At 36.9% G+C, this 17,762-nt stretch overlaps 1 protein-coding gene across 2 annotated transcripts in view; it reads right to left on the minus strand.

Annotated features, from left to right (window-relative positions):
- Positions 1-11,902: 11,902 nt before the first annotated feature.
- NAB1 (NGFI-A binding protein 1) overlaps positions 11,903-17,762 on the minus strand; it is a 57,705-nt gene continuing 51,845 nt past the window's right edge. For both annotated transcript variants that reach the window (XM_026696892.2, XM_087919788.1), the window contains 3 exons: positions 17,396-17,537; positions 16,341-16,490; positions 11,903-14,930 (listed from right to left, as the gene is read on the minus strand). In XM_026696892.2, the coding sequence (XP_026552677.2) occupies positions 14,839-14,930; positions 16,341-16,490; positions 17,396-17,537 (384 nt within the window). In that variant the 3' untranslated portion in view covers positions 11,903-14,838. The remainder of the gene's footprint in view (positions 14,931-16,340; positions 16,491-17,395; positions 17,538-17,762) is intronic.

Raw genomic sequence — 17,762 nt, forward strand, 5'->3', positions numbered from 1 at the left:
GAACTCTTTCATATTGAAAGAACCTTGACCTTTGTAGAAACCTCTCATTTGTGAAGGTGGTTGTTCATATCTTCTAAAAAAGTATGAACCCTGCCTTGGAATTTGGTTAATGCTCCTCAATAAAAGAAGGTAACTATGATAAACTGCATCTACAAATACGAAAATATTTGGATTCCTGGGAGAAATTGCAAATATTGCTAATAGGAAGAATTGCCACAATCCAGATGAACATGCTACCAAAATGTTATATCTATTCCAAATGATACCAATAAAATTAGACAATTCTTTGAGGAGCTACACAAAATAACAATCAAATTTGTTTGGCTGGAGAAGAAACTCCAAATAAAACTTAAATTGTTGCAAGATAAAAGAACTAGAGGGGGTTTGGGACTTTTGGACTGGGAACTATATTATCAGGCAGTGGCAATGACATGGATAAGAGATTGGATAAATCTGAATAATCAAAGGATAGTGCTATTAGAAGGCCACGACCTGCAACTCGGGTGGCATGGATTCCTCTGGGAAGGGAAAAGCAAAACGCACTCTTACTTTCAAAGACATCAGATGAGAGATGTGCTCATACAAATCTGGGGGAAAAAATTTAAAAAACCATTATATTAAAATACCGGAGTGGCTGTCAATGATGGAGGCAATGATGTACCCTAAAACATTAGATTTAAATAAAATGGTAAAACATAAGGATCAGAGGTTCTGATTCAGCAGGTTCTGACCAGTTCTGGAGAGCCAGTAGCAGAAATTTTGAGTAGTTTGGAGAGCCGGCAAATTCCACCTCTGACTAGAGATATTACAGTATCTTTCCCCGGCCATGCCCACAGACCCGGTAGTAAAAAAAATTGAATCCCACCATTGATAAGGATCTACGAGACAAGGGAAATTAAAAACAATTCAAGAATTAAAACAGCAAGGTATAGACATAGAATGGTGGCCATACTTACAGATCCAGACAAAATTTTTAAAAGACCTAGAAGAATATGGTTTATATAAGGAACAAGAGCAACTTGATAAAATAATACACAGGATGTAGGAGAAGATGATAACCAAAATATACAATTTCCACTTGAATTTTCAAATGGAAGAAGAAACTGTTAGAGTTTCTTAGCCTGGGCAAAGAACTTTGGGTATAGTATCGAATTAGAGTATTGGGAAAAATATGTGTGTGGGGGGATTTACAAATTAACAATGTCGACAGCTTATAAAGAAAATATATATAAAATGTTTTAGCATTGGCATCTACCCCCAGCTAGGCTTGCAAAGATGTTCCCAACCAGAAACCCTGAAGGTTGGAAATGCAAAAACAGTCAAGGTACCTTTTTTCACATGTTGTGGATATGCCCAGAAGCCAGGAGGTATTGGATTAAAATTAAAAAATGGTTAGAGGAAATAACGAACCAACAAATTGAGCTTAGACCTGAATTTTCTTGCTAGGGATAATAAGAGGTGATTATTGTAAAAAAGATAAACATATTATTTTGCATATAACTACCATGGCCAGAATTGTATATGCACAAACCTGGAAACATGACAGTATACCTTCCGAAGAGATGGTGATAAAAACGGTCTTAGACTGTGCAGAGATGGACAGGCTCACACAGGAGCTAAAAGATAGAGGTGAATCAGAATACTATCTGGTCTGGGACGCTTGGTACAGATGGCTAGACAAAAAAAAGAAGATTAGTAATAAAATTGTGATGTATATCTGCAATGCTGTAACATTGTAAAGAGTGTATATATGTTTTTAAACTGTTGAAATATGTTCAATAATTTTTTTTAAGTATGAATCCATTTCAAATAGAAGAGAAAGGATATAATCATGTGGCTGCAGAAGCAAAACTGATATAAATATGTACATGAAATGAGAAATGCATAAAGAAACGAAGAGGATGAGAACACGATTGGCATAATATTGCCTTAAGAGAATTTGCTGCTAAATGTTTTAAAGCTAAAATATTATTTGTACAATGTTTATTAATTAAATCACAATTGCCTGGTATTGGAAGAATAATCCATCTGGTTCAGTTCCAAGCCAGGAGAAAGACATTGGAAATATGGAGGCTGATAGGAAAAATGGTTTAATGGTGAAGCAGAACCGCATACCCTAGGTAGTTCTGGGCAGGTGACCACATGGAATTGAGAGTGAGGGCTTTGCCTTCTCTTGGGCTTTGCACTTGAGTTTTCTGTTCCTGTTCAAGAACATGTATTCTATTGGCTATTGTCAGATTCCTATGGGGTCATGTTTGTCTGAGTTCCCAGGCTTGGTTGAAGTTTGCTGGGTGATGCAATGTCCTTAGGAGATTGTGCCATGTGGTGAGCTCTGCTGCTAGATGGGTTAATCCTGTTATGCCCTGGAGGATCATGTCTTAATCCCATCATCCTGGAGCTGGAGGCCTTTGGTCTTGTAGATAGGCTGGCACCAAATATCTGCTGCGGGCAGGGAACTGCTTTCTATCTTTAAACGTGTTTCTTCTTTTATCATCGAGGGAAATATAATATTCTGCCTTTTTAACTATTTCTTAAAATATTTCATTCTTCTAGGAGAGGGGTGGGTGCTAACTTTGTACACTGGGCTGTGTGAATTCAGATCAAATACATTACAGAGGACCTTTGCCTGCATACCAGTTTTAAGAATGGAGTGTTTCAAAACTTCATTGATTGCATATTGTTCTTCTAATGTTTTCAGTTTTCTTTCTAATTTTTCCACTTTATTGTAACATTCTAGAAAATGAAAGAAATTTTTTAAAAAAGCAAAAAATCATATAAAACTGAGAAAACATCAGAAACATATTATGTCACATAATGAGAAAAATATTTCATCCCAAGTTTTAAATACATTACTTAACATTGATTGTGGGGAACTGCCATAGAATCTGGTTTTAATCATGGTTTTACCTTCATATACACTGCCCATCTTCCAATATTAAATAAAAATCTTTTTTGTTTCACTCCCTGTTCAGTAAATCCATAATTCTTTGTACAATGATACGTTCTTGGTGTATCATTCAAAAATATATCTGCATCTTTCATTCATCATGAGTTTGGTAACTTTTTATTAATATATCTATGAATATTAAATGTAAATGGGGCAATAGTATTAGGGATGGGATTCAAATTTCTTAACAACTGGTTCTGTGGGCATAGTCTAATTTGTGGGTGTGGTTTGGTGATCACATGACTGGGAGGGTATGGCTTGTATGTAAATATTGTAAATATTTATGTAAATATTGAATTTTTTATTAAAAAAGAGCAACTTTTACCTAAAATCAGGGAAAGCAGGCAGGCAGATTGAGTTGCTCCCAGAATCACAGATTCACTTAGAGACCTACTATTCTGCAATCTGCAACCTGAGTCTGCACTAAAAAATACAAGCTTCAGTCCTTAGGAAGGTTTTTTTCTGCTTTTAAGATTAGCTAGAAAGCAAGAAATCCAACAATTTCCTGTTTTCTAGCTAATCTAAATCTCCCAGCACAGCTGATAGTCGGAACAGTTGATGGTTGATAGCAACTTTCCACAAATTAGGCTAATGCAGGCTAATTGGATGGTGCGCAGGCCAGATAAGGAATGAGTGGGCAGGGAGGGGCCAGCCAGTAGTACAATTTGCCAGTTCTCCAAACTGGGCAGAATCATAACAACTGGTTCTACAGAACTGGACCGAGCAGGTAGAATCCTACCCCTGAATAGTGTATAAGATCACAAATAATTGTTTCTTTAGTTAGTTTATACTTCAGCATAATGAAGTTGACAGTAAACATTTTTAAAATGTTCTCTCAGGTGAGTGGTAAACACAAAAGAATTTTTTGAATTAATACTTTATGTCCTCTAAAACCTATTTTACATCACCACAGGGAATTTATCTTCATCCAGAACATTTTAGGCTAATTCATGGACACATACACACAGATCTTATAGGATCCCGAGAATCATAGATCAGTCCAGCTAAATTAGGATTTTTGGCACACATACAATATGAAGAATTCTACATGCAGAAGCAGTAGCCTAACAGGAGGTTATAATCCTTTTTCATGTATTCACTTAATTGTTTCTAGAAGTAGTCACTCAGGCTGCCAGGTTAGCAAATGATCTAGAACTAGCCTTCCCTAATATTATCTGAAATATCCAAATGTTTTCCACCCCCATAAACATTCCTAGTTTAAACTCCGTGAATGAAAATCTAAGCATTGTTTCATGCTATGTCTACATATTCCTCAAAACAAAATGACACAATGCACAGTACTATATAATGATTAGAATTCTGTATTATGCCAAAACAATGGTTCACACTTATTATTTATTTATTTATTTAATTGATTTGTCAATCGTTTACAAGATAATAGGTATGAGAATAAACCTGAGTATGAACACAGGAAATAGGTACAAATAAATGGGGACAATAGGACAGGGACAGCAGGCACGATTGTGCACTTATGCACGCTCCTTACAGACCTCTTAGGAATGAGTTGAGGTCAATAGCAGATAGTTTAAGGTTAAAGAAGTGGGGGTTTGAGGATGTAACAACAGAATCAGGTAGTGCATTCCAGGCATTGACCATTCTGTTGCTGAAGTCGTACTTTCTACAATCGAGTTTGGAGCAGTTTACATTGAGTTTGTATCTGTTGTGTGCTCTTGTATTGTTGAGCTTGAAGCTGAAATAATCATTGACTGGTAGGACATTGTAGCAGATAATTTTGTGTACTATGCTTAAGTCCAACCATAGATGGCGTAGTTCTAGATTGTCCAAGCCCAAAATTTCAAGCCTGGTGGTGTCGGGTATTCTGTTGCAAGCAGAGGAGTGTAGTACTCTTCTTGCGAAATACTTCTGGACTCGCTCGATTGTATTAATGTCCGATATACAGTGCAGATTCCAGACAGATGAGCTGTATTGGTCTAGCAAAGGTTTTGTATGTCCTAGTTAGCTATTCAATATTACTGGAGGAGAAGCTTTGTAAGATTAGATTTACAAGTCTTAAAGCCTTTTTTGCAATGCTGTTACAGTGAGCTCTGGCATGTAGGTCATTTGATATGAATACTCCAAGGTCCTTGACAGAATGAGGGTCGTCAACGAGGTCATATCCGCCTAGCTCGTATTTTTTATCAATGTGTAGGACAGAGCATTTGTTGGTCAAGATTTGGAGTTGCCAGTTGTTTGACCATTCAGACACATAATCAAAGTCGCTTTAAAGGACAGTAGCATTGTCGGTGGTGTTGAATAGTTTTACGTCATCAGCGAAGAAGACGCAGTTGCTTATAAGTGTTTTTTCTGTTTAAATTTTCTTTACATCTTAAAATATGAAAATTGGGAGGGGAAGATGTGATAATAGTGGTGGTGTTAATTAAAAAAGTTGTCCCAGTCAATGTGCAATTCCCCCTCTTTGCGAATGGATACTACCATCCATAGAGCTGGCATCTTCTGTTGTGATCTTAACATGAAAGGAAAAGTAATGAAATGTTCAGAGCCAATGTTAATGAAATACTTCTTCGATGGGATGCTTACAATCAATGCATAACTGGTACAACCCCATAAGTGGCAGCAGAGTGGTGAACATCAGAAAAGTGTACAGCAGGGGTGTCAAAATCCCAGCCCGCTGGCCAGATGCGTCACGTGATGGCCATGCCCACCCCCATTTTAGCAAAGGAGGGAAAGTCGCGATACATCATGTGATGACAACATGACAATGTGAGTTTGACACCCCTGGTGTACAGTGTTGAAAAACCATCACAAATTTCTCAAACCTCTTGTCCTCTGAAAGGCCATAGCACAGCAAACAGGGCGCTGCTACCCTCCTATCACTAGCACAGACAGTGTTTATCCATTATTTTTCTGGCTGTGCTCCTGGGCGTTTAACAGCTGTCTGAGAGATAAAAATCTGTCAGTGGAATCTTTCCCCACCCATGTGGAAGAAGCTGTTTCCACATCTGATGTTCAGTAGCTGTGTTAGGCACTCACTGGAGAAGCTGAAATCCTGTTGGAAGGATGAACCTGCTGTAAGCAAAAGGGCTTAGACAATCGTTCACAGTAATCGCAATTGTGCTCTCCTTCTCCCTCTTCCTTCCTTAGTAAGTCATGGTCCTAGTACACTTTTAAAAATAGAGCAACAGCCTCAGGGTCAATGAAAAAAATTTATTCCTGCCGTTTTCATTACAAGGAAATCCTACCTTTATCCACTTGCAGAATAGCAAAAAAGAGATGTATATCCGTATCTAAGCAGACAATACTAAACACTAATTCATGAACATTTGTACAATCATCCTTTAGCCCTGTCCTGGTGACACCTTTATGTGAAGTTCTCCAAAAGTAAAACTTAAAGCGTCCATCTTCTCTAAATCATATCAATTGTTCTACTGGACTGTCAATCTTCCTGGGGACAGTACAGAGCTTTAAGTGAGGAGTTTTTGCAGGTCATCCATCACAGATGATCTTTCTGCTTTCATTCTTCACTGACATCCCTGTGTGTCTTTGAGACAGGAGAGAAGATCCCCAATGAGACTTGAATCTAGAGAACTACTTGCAAAGGGATGGCCTCAGCAGAACTTGGACCTGAGGAAATGCTGCTTTTTCCAGCTCTTCAGATATTCCTGACAACATCAAAGGTTTGTTGTTGCATCATGTCAAAGCATGCAATCAGCCTTGACTTTTGATTGCTGCCAGTTCAACAAGAAACAAAAAAGAAAGAAGAAATAAATGAGGAATAGAAGAAATAGTTTTTGGTTTCTATTCTGCACACTAAAGAAATGGCTATAAAATAAAATTGAACTCTATCTTCAAGTAATAAAAGCAAGTGTTTTCACGCACATATATTAAATATAATATTTGCTGCAAAGTATCTTTTTTGCATAAGTAACAAAGGACCTAATCAGGTTTTCATTATAAGATGTTGACAGGTAACAGAGATAACAGAAAGGCTTATGACCAATGAATTTATTATCATATTATATGAATGCATGGTGAAATGCATTATCATACACTGGATTAACCCAGGGCCAGGAATCTTTTCAGACACCAGACACTATTTTTTTAATGGCACCATGGCTATAAGTTATGTCTGTGCATGTAGTCATAATTTATAAGGTTATCATGTTTCATAAGATTTTGTGGTTCATGTGTGAAATCTTGTGAACTATTGGCATAGTTGTACAAAGCTTTGTGAAAGTGAAAAATATTTTACATTTGTTTTCATTTTATTCTAAAGTTCAAGGGATTTCTCCAGGTTTTTTTAGTCCCTTCCATGCCAGTTGTTTTCCCACTGCAAACACTTCATTCTTGAAATGCTTCTCATTCTACACTTCTTTTATAGAATTTAAAGGCAAAGGTCTGAGAAACTTGAATTCAGTAAAGAGACAATGTCAACTTGTGCAAGGTGGCACAGTGGTTAGAAAGCTGTACTGCAGGCTACTTCTGCTGATCATTTCTACTTCTGCTGCCAACAGTTTGGCAGTTCGGGTCTCACTGGCTCTAGGTTGACTCAGCCTTCCATCCTTCTTAGGTGGGTAAAATGAGGACGCAGATTGTTGCGGGCAAGATGCTGTCTCTGTAAACCTCATAGAGGGCTGTAAAGCACTGTGAAGTGGTATATAAGTTTAAATGGTATTGCTATTGCTATTTCGGACTTTGGGATCAGATTGGACAAAATGATCCACCAATCAAATACTACTCAACTACTTCTGCATTCTATTACAGATCATAATAGTATTATTTCACCTCCTTTTTCGTCAGTTTCAGGGTGGCAACCCATCCAAAATTCAGCCCCCAAATGTAGTTATGGTTGTACTGTGTTGCTGAGAAAACTGAAGCTTGCTTTGTGGCTTAATGTCCATATATTAACTGGTAAATAGAACACAATGTACAAATCCATTAAAGAGATTCTGCCACAACCCAACCTTTAATAAGGATGGATTGCAATTCCCATCACTACTGCCAACATGTTGGACGTGGTCCCGAGTGCAATTATGATTGCAGCAGAAACAGACTGATAAAAGCATCGCACCTCTTCCTATAATTAAACTTGTTTAGTTTTATTGTGGTTAGCAGCTATGTATTTTAGTATTTAGTATTTATTTTATTTGTCAATCACTTACAAGATACATATATGTGTGGCCCCACAAATCAGTGGTGGGTAGCAGTGAGATTCCGCCTACAAGCCTATTACTCAGCTTGGTCCTACACACTTATTCCTGAGTGAGCAATCAGTAGGGACAATGCAAAGAAAGAATACAAGACTGGGCCTGCCTTCCTAAGAACCCGTGGGTGTAACATGGCATTTCTGAAGCAGTTAAACTCCAAACGTAAGAAGTGTACATTTTTTCAAGGAATATAAATGAATCATTGCAGGATTTTTGAATGTGTCAATACGATGTACATATTCACTCAACTTGCCTTGGATGCTTCAGTGCTAATTGTTGGGAGGTCTTCCTAGTGTGAAGTCCAAGAAGGCCTTTGAGATTACAGTACTGTAGAATCCCTTGCTTTTTTGAAAAACCAAAATTTCCCTGACTTCCTGAAGTGGCAAAGTTAAGAGAATTAGAAGGCTGACCATTTACCACTAAAATGATGACTTTTGCTGAAGAAAAGGGAGAAAAATAGTTTCTAAGTATATCTTCTCTCTCCTTACCACATTCTTTCAGTGAAGCAATTATCTCTAATCTTTTAAGTAGGAGAAAGAATGAAACTTCTCTGAAATTGCATTACTTAAGAAAATTAAAACATACATTTTGAACACATTATAGTCTAAGAAATAAATGTTGTATATCAGCTACCACAATTGAATTAGCAATGTGAGAAAAAAGTTTGAATGTTGAGTTTGGTTGGTTAAACTAGCATTGGTTTACAGTCTAGCTCAGATACTGGACTATAGAAGGTGGGCAGTTCTCAATTTACCAATACTTTTACTGAGTATTTTCAATGGCTGGAACATTTTTCTAATTGAACTATTTCAACAGGCCATACAAAAGGTTCATAATGTGGATCTACAGATTATTATCTCCATCTTGCAGCCCAGGAACCAAGGCTTGGAGAGAGCTCACAATCAAAAGATAACGCATCTATCTACAATAAAACGTATTAAAACAAAAAATATTAAAACCACCAATATTAAAACCAAAACCAAATCAAAACAAAAAAATGTGGCACCACCATACCTACTTTCACCATACAACCCACAACAAGTTCATCTCATTAATCTCACCCTATCCCAGTGCTTGAAAGGAGAGCCATGTTTTAAGAACTTTTCAGAAGTCAGGGGTATGTGTGCATGCCAAGAATCAGGGAGAAGAGTGTTCATAAGGCAGAGCTGCCACAGAAAGGCATGCTTCCTAGGTCCCATAAGATGTCAGTTTTTAAAGGAGATAACTAAAATTGTGCCACCTTATCCAATCTAGTGTCAGGTTTCCAAGTGATGAAATCCATTTTAAAAGAAAAGAACAAAGTCCATCTTCAAAAAGATTTCTTTTATTTAGGAAAACATCAAATTGGCAAAGTCCATGGTAATTCCGAATCTGACCCAGCCCGGAATTACCCCACAATATTAGAAGTTAGAAACACCCCCCAAAAGTCCAATTCTCCAATAGAAGTAATTCAACATTGCTTGCTCTCATAAATCTCCACCTCCAGGGGCCCAAGCACAGACAGCTCATTTCCCATGGGAAAGATCATCTAGCCATAACATTCTCTTTATCTCCACTCCTCCCCTCTTAGGAATGTGTCAAGCCCGAAACCCTTGCCCCCATGACTGCCACAGAAAAAAATAAGAAAAAGAATATATACTAAGACAAACTAAAATGGCTACACTTATGTCAATTTCAGGCTTGACATCTAGTAGGATAGGCAGATGTCCTTAAGGAAAATGCAATCCCACAAATAATCTGGAACTCTGGTCATATAGGGCTTTAACCAGTACCTTGAAAAGTGCCCAGGAGGAAACCGAGAGCCAGTGCAGCTCACTCAACAAGGGCATAACATTGGCATCCTTGACTGTGCCCGCCCCATATTTAGGACTATAGGTAGTCCTCAATTTAGATCCATAATAGACCCTGCCAATGACACTTAAGTTTTGATGGTTGTAAAACAGGTTGATCATATGACATGGGACACTGCAATTAGCCATAAATATGGCTGTGGGGCTAAATGCCTGGAGTTCAGTCAGGTGACCATTGGGACCCAACCATTGGAACTTTGAATGTGGGTAATAAGTAACCTCAAGGTAGGCCCATTATGAATCTGAACAGTCGCTAAATGACCAAGTCAAGGACTATCTGTGATTGTAACTTCCGTGTGGTCTGTAAGGGCAGCCCCATGTAGACTGTGTTGCAGCAATCCAAGAGCAGTAATAATCAAGCAGTATAAAGCAGCTTCCTCACACAGCAGATATTTGGAATGATAGGAAGCTGATGTTAATAGATATGCTACGCTTGTCTCCTATAAATTCTCCTATGATTCTGGCCTCAGGCATAGCCGAGATGCTTTTCTTGAGAATATTTGACTGTCTATCCCTTAGTTGGATGCCAAAATGGCTTAAGCTAGCTGTATGGACAATTCTATAACATGCTAGCATGCATAATTGTAGCACAACCTAGAATCGGGGAACCTGGAAGTCTATGGGGGGATCAAAGGGGAGCAGATAACAAAAGCAGTGTCTCATGAGACAAACTCTGCCCTCTTTGGACAACTTTGTGATGTTGCACATGGGTGAAAGGAGTGGAGTTTGTATTTCCCTGGCCTCTCAACATTTTGATGAAACTATTGGAGCCTCTGGATATCTCTGACCTTGCACATGAGATGTTGCTGATGGACAAGCCAAACCATTCTTCACCATTGGCAATGTATTCCCTGAGGTTGCGGAGTTACAGTTCACCAACTTCTGAAAGGCCAGTTCCCTTCTAGCAGAAGCATGGATTTGTGAGCAAATCTCTTGATGGTGTAAGGGACGTTAGATTCAGCTATTTTCTATGTTTTGTGTGTGTGTGTGTGTGTGTGTGTGTATGTATGTATATGTGTATATACATACTTGTATTTTTAAAAGTTTCACACACACACACACACACACTATCAATTAAAGCAATTATTTTTTTAGTCTTTCATACAGCTGAAAAATTGTGTTTTTAAAAGTATTAAATGAGAAGGTACATGCTGTTAGATATGCATGCTCATTGACCAGATAAAAATGCCAGGAGGTAAGAATTTTTAATGTATTATGAAAGATCAGAATAACTTCATAGGAATAAAGAAAAATTAAATCAAATTGGAATGTGTTCATTTCTGCAGACAGGATCCTGGATTTTCTAGAAAGAACATTATCTAGTAAAAGCCATACTATCTAATCTGTAATATTAAGAATGGAAACTGGTTTTTAGGGAACTTTTTGTTAGTAAAATGTACGTAGAATGCTAAATGAGCTTGCTGTAAATTAAGCAATGGTAATTTAAAGTATAATTGTATCCATATTAAAAAGCCAGTAATCTAAATTATACCTATCAAATACTTTAAAGAAGTTTTCATTAATTCAGGCTATGATTAAGAAACATTGTGGACTGGATATTGGAAATGTGACTGCATATATGTGCATGTTACCAACAGCCAGGGAAATCTAGTAACATGTTCTTAATTTTTTTGTTTCTTTCATCAAAGCTGCATTATAATACCAATATTGAAACAAACAGTTCCATTTACCAGAAAATAGAATTTCTAAGATTCATCAATCTGGATATTGTAAGCAAATTGCTGTTCATTTGGGAGGGGGGGGGGGTCATTTGGCAATTTAAATAAGCACCCCCATGAAATAGTGTTGAAAATTGCTGTTTGATAAAGGACATCAATTGTCTTCAATGATATGCTGCAATTCCTGAAACGTATGCAAAATGGTTCATTTAACCATTAAAAAAATAGACCAGGAAAAAGTTCACCAAAGCAATTTTTATTTTATAATCAACAAGGCACAAAAAAATTCAGAAAATAAGAATACAAATGCAGACAAACATGGATCACACTTCCTTTACCCTCCCCCCAGATCTCTTTAATTACTACACCATCACCACGACCATCACCGTCAAAAAGTTTAAAAACAAGACATTTGGCTCTATTGCCATCAACTGATCTCTTCATTTTTAATTTCTACAAAGAACCTATCAACTTCAAAGGGTGAAAGGCTTTTTTTAAAATACAATCAAGTGGCTTCTAGAAAGTGAGATTATCATTCTCATCACCTTCAATCAGCTTGCTCAGGTGGAAAAATAACTTTAGTCCAACTCATCTGGAAGGCATTAGGTAGGGGAAGGCTGACTCAGCCTTTTCATATGTGCATTCAGAGAAGCGCATGTTGAACTTATAACACACACTTCCTCTTGGAAGATAAATTTGAGGTTGAGGGAAGTGAGATTGCAGACAGGTCTCCATGTGCTTTCTGACTTTATAAACTTGAGTGGAGGGTTCTGAATATTTTAATCAAGTTCTTATTTCTATAATAGTATACATCAAATAGTAAAGAGTTGAGTGTTGGATTCCAACATTGCACTAATCCACAATATTGTTAGCTATGATTGGTTGAATACACTACAAATGTCTGGTTTCACAGATCACACTTAGCCATTTACCTACGGTTTACAAAGCACAATGGCTGTTCTCACAGACCACACAAAGACATAAATAAGCAAATCATGTAATAATGTAAAACAATGTGTGAACATAGTTACCATACTAAGCGGCTTAGGCCTGCTTTCATAGAAATAAACATGGCTCTATTCAATATACTGCAAATTTAAAACAAAACAAGAAAGCAAAGTAAACAGTCTATGTTTGGGGCATGAAATGATTTGCTCAACTGTTAAAAAAAGCAAATATCTCATTTTTAAAAATATCATAACTACATTAGGTCAATACAACTAAAAAGAAAGTTCTCTATTACATCACATTATATTGGCTTTTATTGAACAAATGTCCTATTGGTAGTTATGTGTGCTTATTCTCCTGTTATTACTACTATACCTTGTGATATAACTAATATTGAGCAGTATATTTGGAAACATGGACATATATTAATGTCATTAATTCACACAATAATGAAACTGGCCACCTGAAGTCAAATGTAGTGTTTTGATCCATTAAATGCACATTCTTATTGGAATATATTTTGTCATCAAATGGTACAACTCAATTCAAAAAACATTTGCTTTAAAAAAACAAGTTTTCTTGCAGCAAAATAAGATGTGCTGATGTTTCTATCACGAAGCCTTTCCCCACAAATCAAATTAGAAAATTACTAAAACATGTTTTACATTGAGCCCAATTAAAGAATGACAAGGTTCACCTCACACAACATTAACAACTTCAACATGGTATGTGGAATGATTCTGTAACTGCTAATATGTAGATCACAATCTTCGCATAATGAGGAGCAATATTGCATTATAGAAGATTAACAAGAATATGCGGCACTTCCATTACCCACCACCAACACACACACCCCTGCACAACAAATCGACTGTAGGCAAATTCAGTTTTTTCTAAACCCAAGTAATCTTTCCAACTTTGTGCCCCCAGAAATACTGGATTATGACTGCTATCATACACTAGGTTGGGGAAGATTGAACAAAATCTTATTTAATTGCATTAGTATAACTTCAGAATTTATGTGCCCTGAATAGAGAGATCTTCTTATGCAAATCTAGATGTCATACTGGTAGCATATTTAATGTGCAGGAGCCTGGAATAGAAATGGATGTTACTTCACTACTGTGGACCAAATGGGGCACCATCATTCATACAAATGAAACCCTCTTTAAATAAATAATTACCCCAATTCTTCATTCATAGAAAACAAAATGTATCGGTTTGTGATAGGCAGGATATGATATATGAATGAAATCAACAAGATTGGTAAAGTTGATCCTATATTCTCCTCTACTAGTGGAATAGATATCCACCATTTCTCTTTTACTGATTATTACACAGCATGTAAATTCATTGGATTGCTTTTCTGGCATTATATTTATTGGAAATATTCCAACTTTTAAAGGGATTTTTTTTAAAGGAATGTTCAAAAACTGGTGACAACATTTGAAGTGCTATGCCACTCTTAATCTGAATGTCTGCTCAAGCAATTTCCATGGGATGAATTTTTGTTTATTTCTTCCTTCCCTGTTTAATTTATAGTATGAAACAATATTGTGTTTCTTCATCTCCCTAAATAGCAGACAAGCATACAGTGTAAATAAATACATTACAGATAGACATTCCTGAAGTCTCTGAGAATGTTATACACTGAGCATAAAATGCCTGTTATAATACAGTCAGCTCTTTTAAATGCTATATTCCTATAACATTTTATGGAATTGCTTTTTTTCCCCACTTTAAAAAATAAACATGTCAAACCTGCGGTTTAAGTGTCTTACACTATGTTCCCTCCCTGCACCTTTCTCTACCCATGACCCAAAGTAAGGGTTTTTTTTTAAAAAAAGTACTTGTAACTATTGAAAGTAGATACTGACATTTCAAGTAAAAATAATGGCAGCCACCTCTACTCAACATAATACATATTTTGACACTTGTTTAAAAACATTACGTTACTCACACATATAATACATTCTTAAATAACAAGGACCCACAGTATTACTTTGTGAGCCTTTCCCATGTAGAGATCCCCTTTCTCAGGTTTGCATCCACTGCTTGTGCTGCAGTTTTCACTTGTCTCTCAGCTCCTCACTTAGTGACTGTTCCAGTTCTTAGGCTTTGGCTATGAAATCCCTTTTTTTCAATGAGGCAACGCTGGTTATTAAGGCTTGATTTGTTTTCCATTCAAAGCTTTATTTGGAAAGAACTATTTTCCAACAGCAGAATGTCTATCTTGTATCTTCTGGCTCGGTTTTTATGACCTTCCGATCAAAGTTGTTGAAAGCCGAGTGAGGAAAATCTTTCAAAATACCAAGACCTTCTGCAATAACAACAAAAGAAAATTAATATTGTTGAAAAACAGTACAAATGGCCAATGTAACCAATGGCTAGTATATAAAACCATATAAGGTAGCATCTTATTTACTACACTGTAGTAGTAAAAAAATGGAAGCTTATTAAAACCACCATGGTGGAGATACTTTGAGGGAAAAGGAGCAGAAACCTCTATGATCAAAGGGGTCACAGCACATTTTTAGAATCAGTGACCCTCAAAACATAGGCTGCAGGTCTTTGGAGGAACAAGCCCTGGTAGTGAAAACTGCAAATATCCAAACTTCTAACTTGGTTGTCTTAAAATGGTTGGAAAGATTACAACGATAGTGAGATGTAAAATATGACTGTTCCAGATTCCTCCATAACCAGAGGCAGCTTAAGTTGTCTCACTTTGTAATAAAAAAACAACAACTTTATTTATCCATTCCATTGATTTTTATAATTGCCCATCTCACATATATGACTCTGGACAGCTCACAACCACGACTAAAAAGCCATAAGCAAATGGCAAATAAAGAACAAATAAAATATAACTATATTAAAACAACCATAATCTGAAGCTAAGATAAACATAATACTACAAGTCAGGTTTTCTGAGCTCTGAGCCTAGCTCCAATGGCATCAATTGAAGCAACATTTTAACAACCATTCAAAATAAAGTCAATCTTTCTACTCTCCATTAAGAGTAACTAACCCTTGTCTTGCTGGTTCTAACTTTCAAGAGTTATTTTGCTAGTGCATTTTCAATGCATGTAATGCTAGAAAAAGCAACCTTTTGAAAACAGTAGCATTGATATTGGATTTTAAGGTATGAAGCACCAGCAGATATGGGTATCTATTTGCTAACATTGGCAAATAATGTCTGTCAATTAACAAAATATATACACTGTGCTGTCTAGCACAGTTGCCTGCTGGGCATAAAGGAAATCAGGGACAGTTCCTTCTAAATTCAGATAACATGGTCATCTGATACTGAGCATACAATAGCTCTTATATTTAAGGCTTGGAAATGCTTTTCTACACCTGCTAACATTTCCTTAAACAAACCGAGTGAATGGTAAGGATGTCAGTTATAATATGCCTTTCCTTCCAGTACAGCCACTGATGCAAGTATGGGATGGAATCTTATAGTTCTGGAATTCCACACATTTTCCTGTTAAAAAGCTGAGCATGCTAAGTATCAGTGGATGTGACATTATTTAGGTACTTATCAATCAGGTACAAAACTTCATTAAACTACACGAGATTGTGGGAAAGAGACCTCTCTCACCACATGGATGGCAGTTAAATGGGAGTTGCAGTCCCAATCCAAACAAATCTAGCTATTTATAGGTTAATTCATTAATACACTTCCCAGAATATTCAAGATACAGCGTGAAGGAGAAAAAATCCTTACCTGACAATTGTGATTTTGCCTCACCACCAGCATATTGTCGGCTCAGATCACTGCAAAGGGATTTCACTCCAGGAGCTTCTCCATCTAATGAAATGTGTGACATGTGCCTGTTTGATAGACCTGATATACGGAGATTTAAAGGCCTTTCACCTAAAAGATATCAGCACAAATATAAATCACATGCATGTTATAACAGACACGGACCAACTCTACCTTCTAAGAGACAAACCCATTGTAAAAAGTATCACATAGATATTGTTTACACAAGTAATTTTTTTCTGCTTGCTTCTTCACAATATAAGCCTTTCATCCATATGGTATGTTTGGCTCCAAACCACATTTTCAGTCATTTCATGATTCCATAGTCATCAAAAGCATGGGACCCACAAATCACCTGAAGCATTTGGGAGTAGGATGTGTGTATAAACACACAAAATAGGAACAACTGTGATTACTTTGCCTCCACAGCATTCTGAATAAATTAAATCATAAACTTCAGGCAACTTGTTTTTCCTAAGGCAAAGGTTGGACATAGGAAAATCATTTGTGGTCTCTGAATCACCCTAAAAACTCCTTAAACCTCAGCAAATTTAATTCTCCATATGAAAGTATTTGTATACTGCATGAAATAATACTGTTATTGTCTGGAAAATAGGAGGTAGGAATATTAGGCATGTTTGCTATCTTGAATTCTAAATAAAAAGGTGGGATAATAATAGTACCAATAATAATGGGCACAGAAAGTCTGGATCTTGAATACCATTCATTGGCATTGACAAAAATCATTGTCAATCAATTGCAAAAGGCAGTTTTACTTGGAGTAGCTTACATCCTGGGAAAATATCCTTCACATCATCAAATAACTTCTGCCAATCCCAGGTTCTTGGGAAGGACTTGACAGGTGGATAAAAATGCCAAGTCCACTTTTAACTCTTCAATCAACCACAAACATCATCATCATCATCATCATAGTAACACTATCACATCAACCTCAAAATGCTAATTTTAAAAGAAACGTATTATGGCAAATAATACGTGGAAAAGCAACACAGTACCTTGTCCATCCAGAGGATCTGGTGTCAGTCCATTGGGACTGCTTTCTTCTGAACTTTGCCTATAAAGACCTGTAGAGAGTCGTCTTTCCAAGCCAGCTTGGTTGCAAAGGAACTCCATTTGTTTGGCCATCATCTTTTCAGGCTGAAATGAACCAGAGATGTAGGCACACAGCAGAATGACTATACTGTACCACCAGCCAAACAAAAATAGTGAGCCTAAAAAACAGCACAGTCATGGCCAAGCTCTTTGAAAGATTAACAAGTAGCAGTGGAGACAGAATCTCTGCTGAGGATCTCCAAAACCATGTGGAATCAAGGAATAAGTTGCAAAAGTTAGAACACGCAACCACTTTCAAACCTCCCTTCT

This window comes from Pseudonaja textilis, chromosome 1, assembly GCF_049901715.1.
Source record: "Pseudonaja textilis isolate UNSWEBS1 chromosome 1, rPseTex1.2, whole genome shotgun sequence".
Lineage (NCBI taxonomy): Eukaryota > Metazoa > Chordata > Lepidosauria > Squamata > Elapidae > Pseudonaja > Pseudonaja textilis.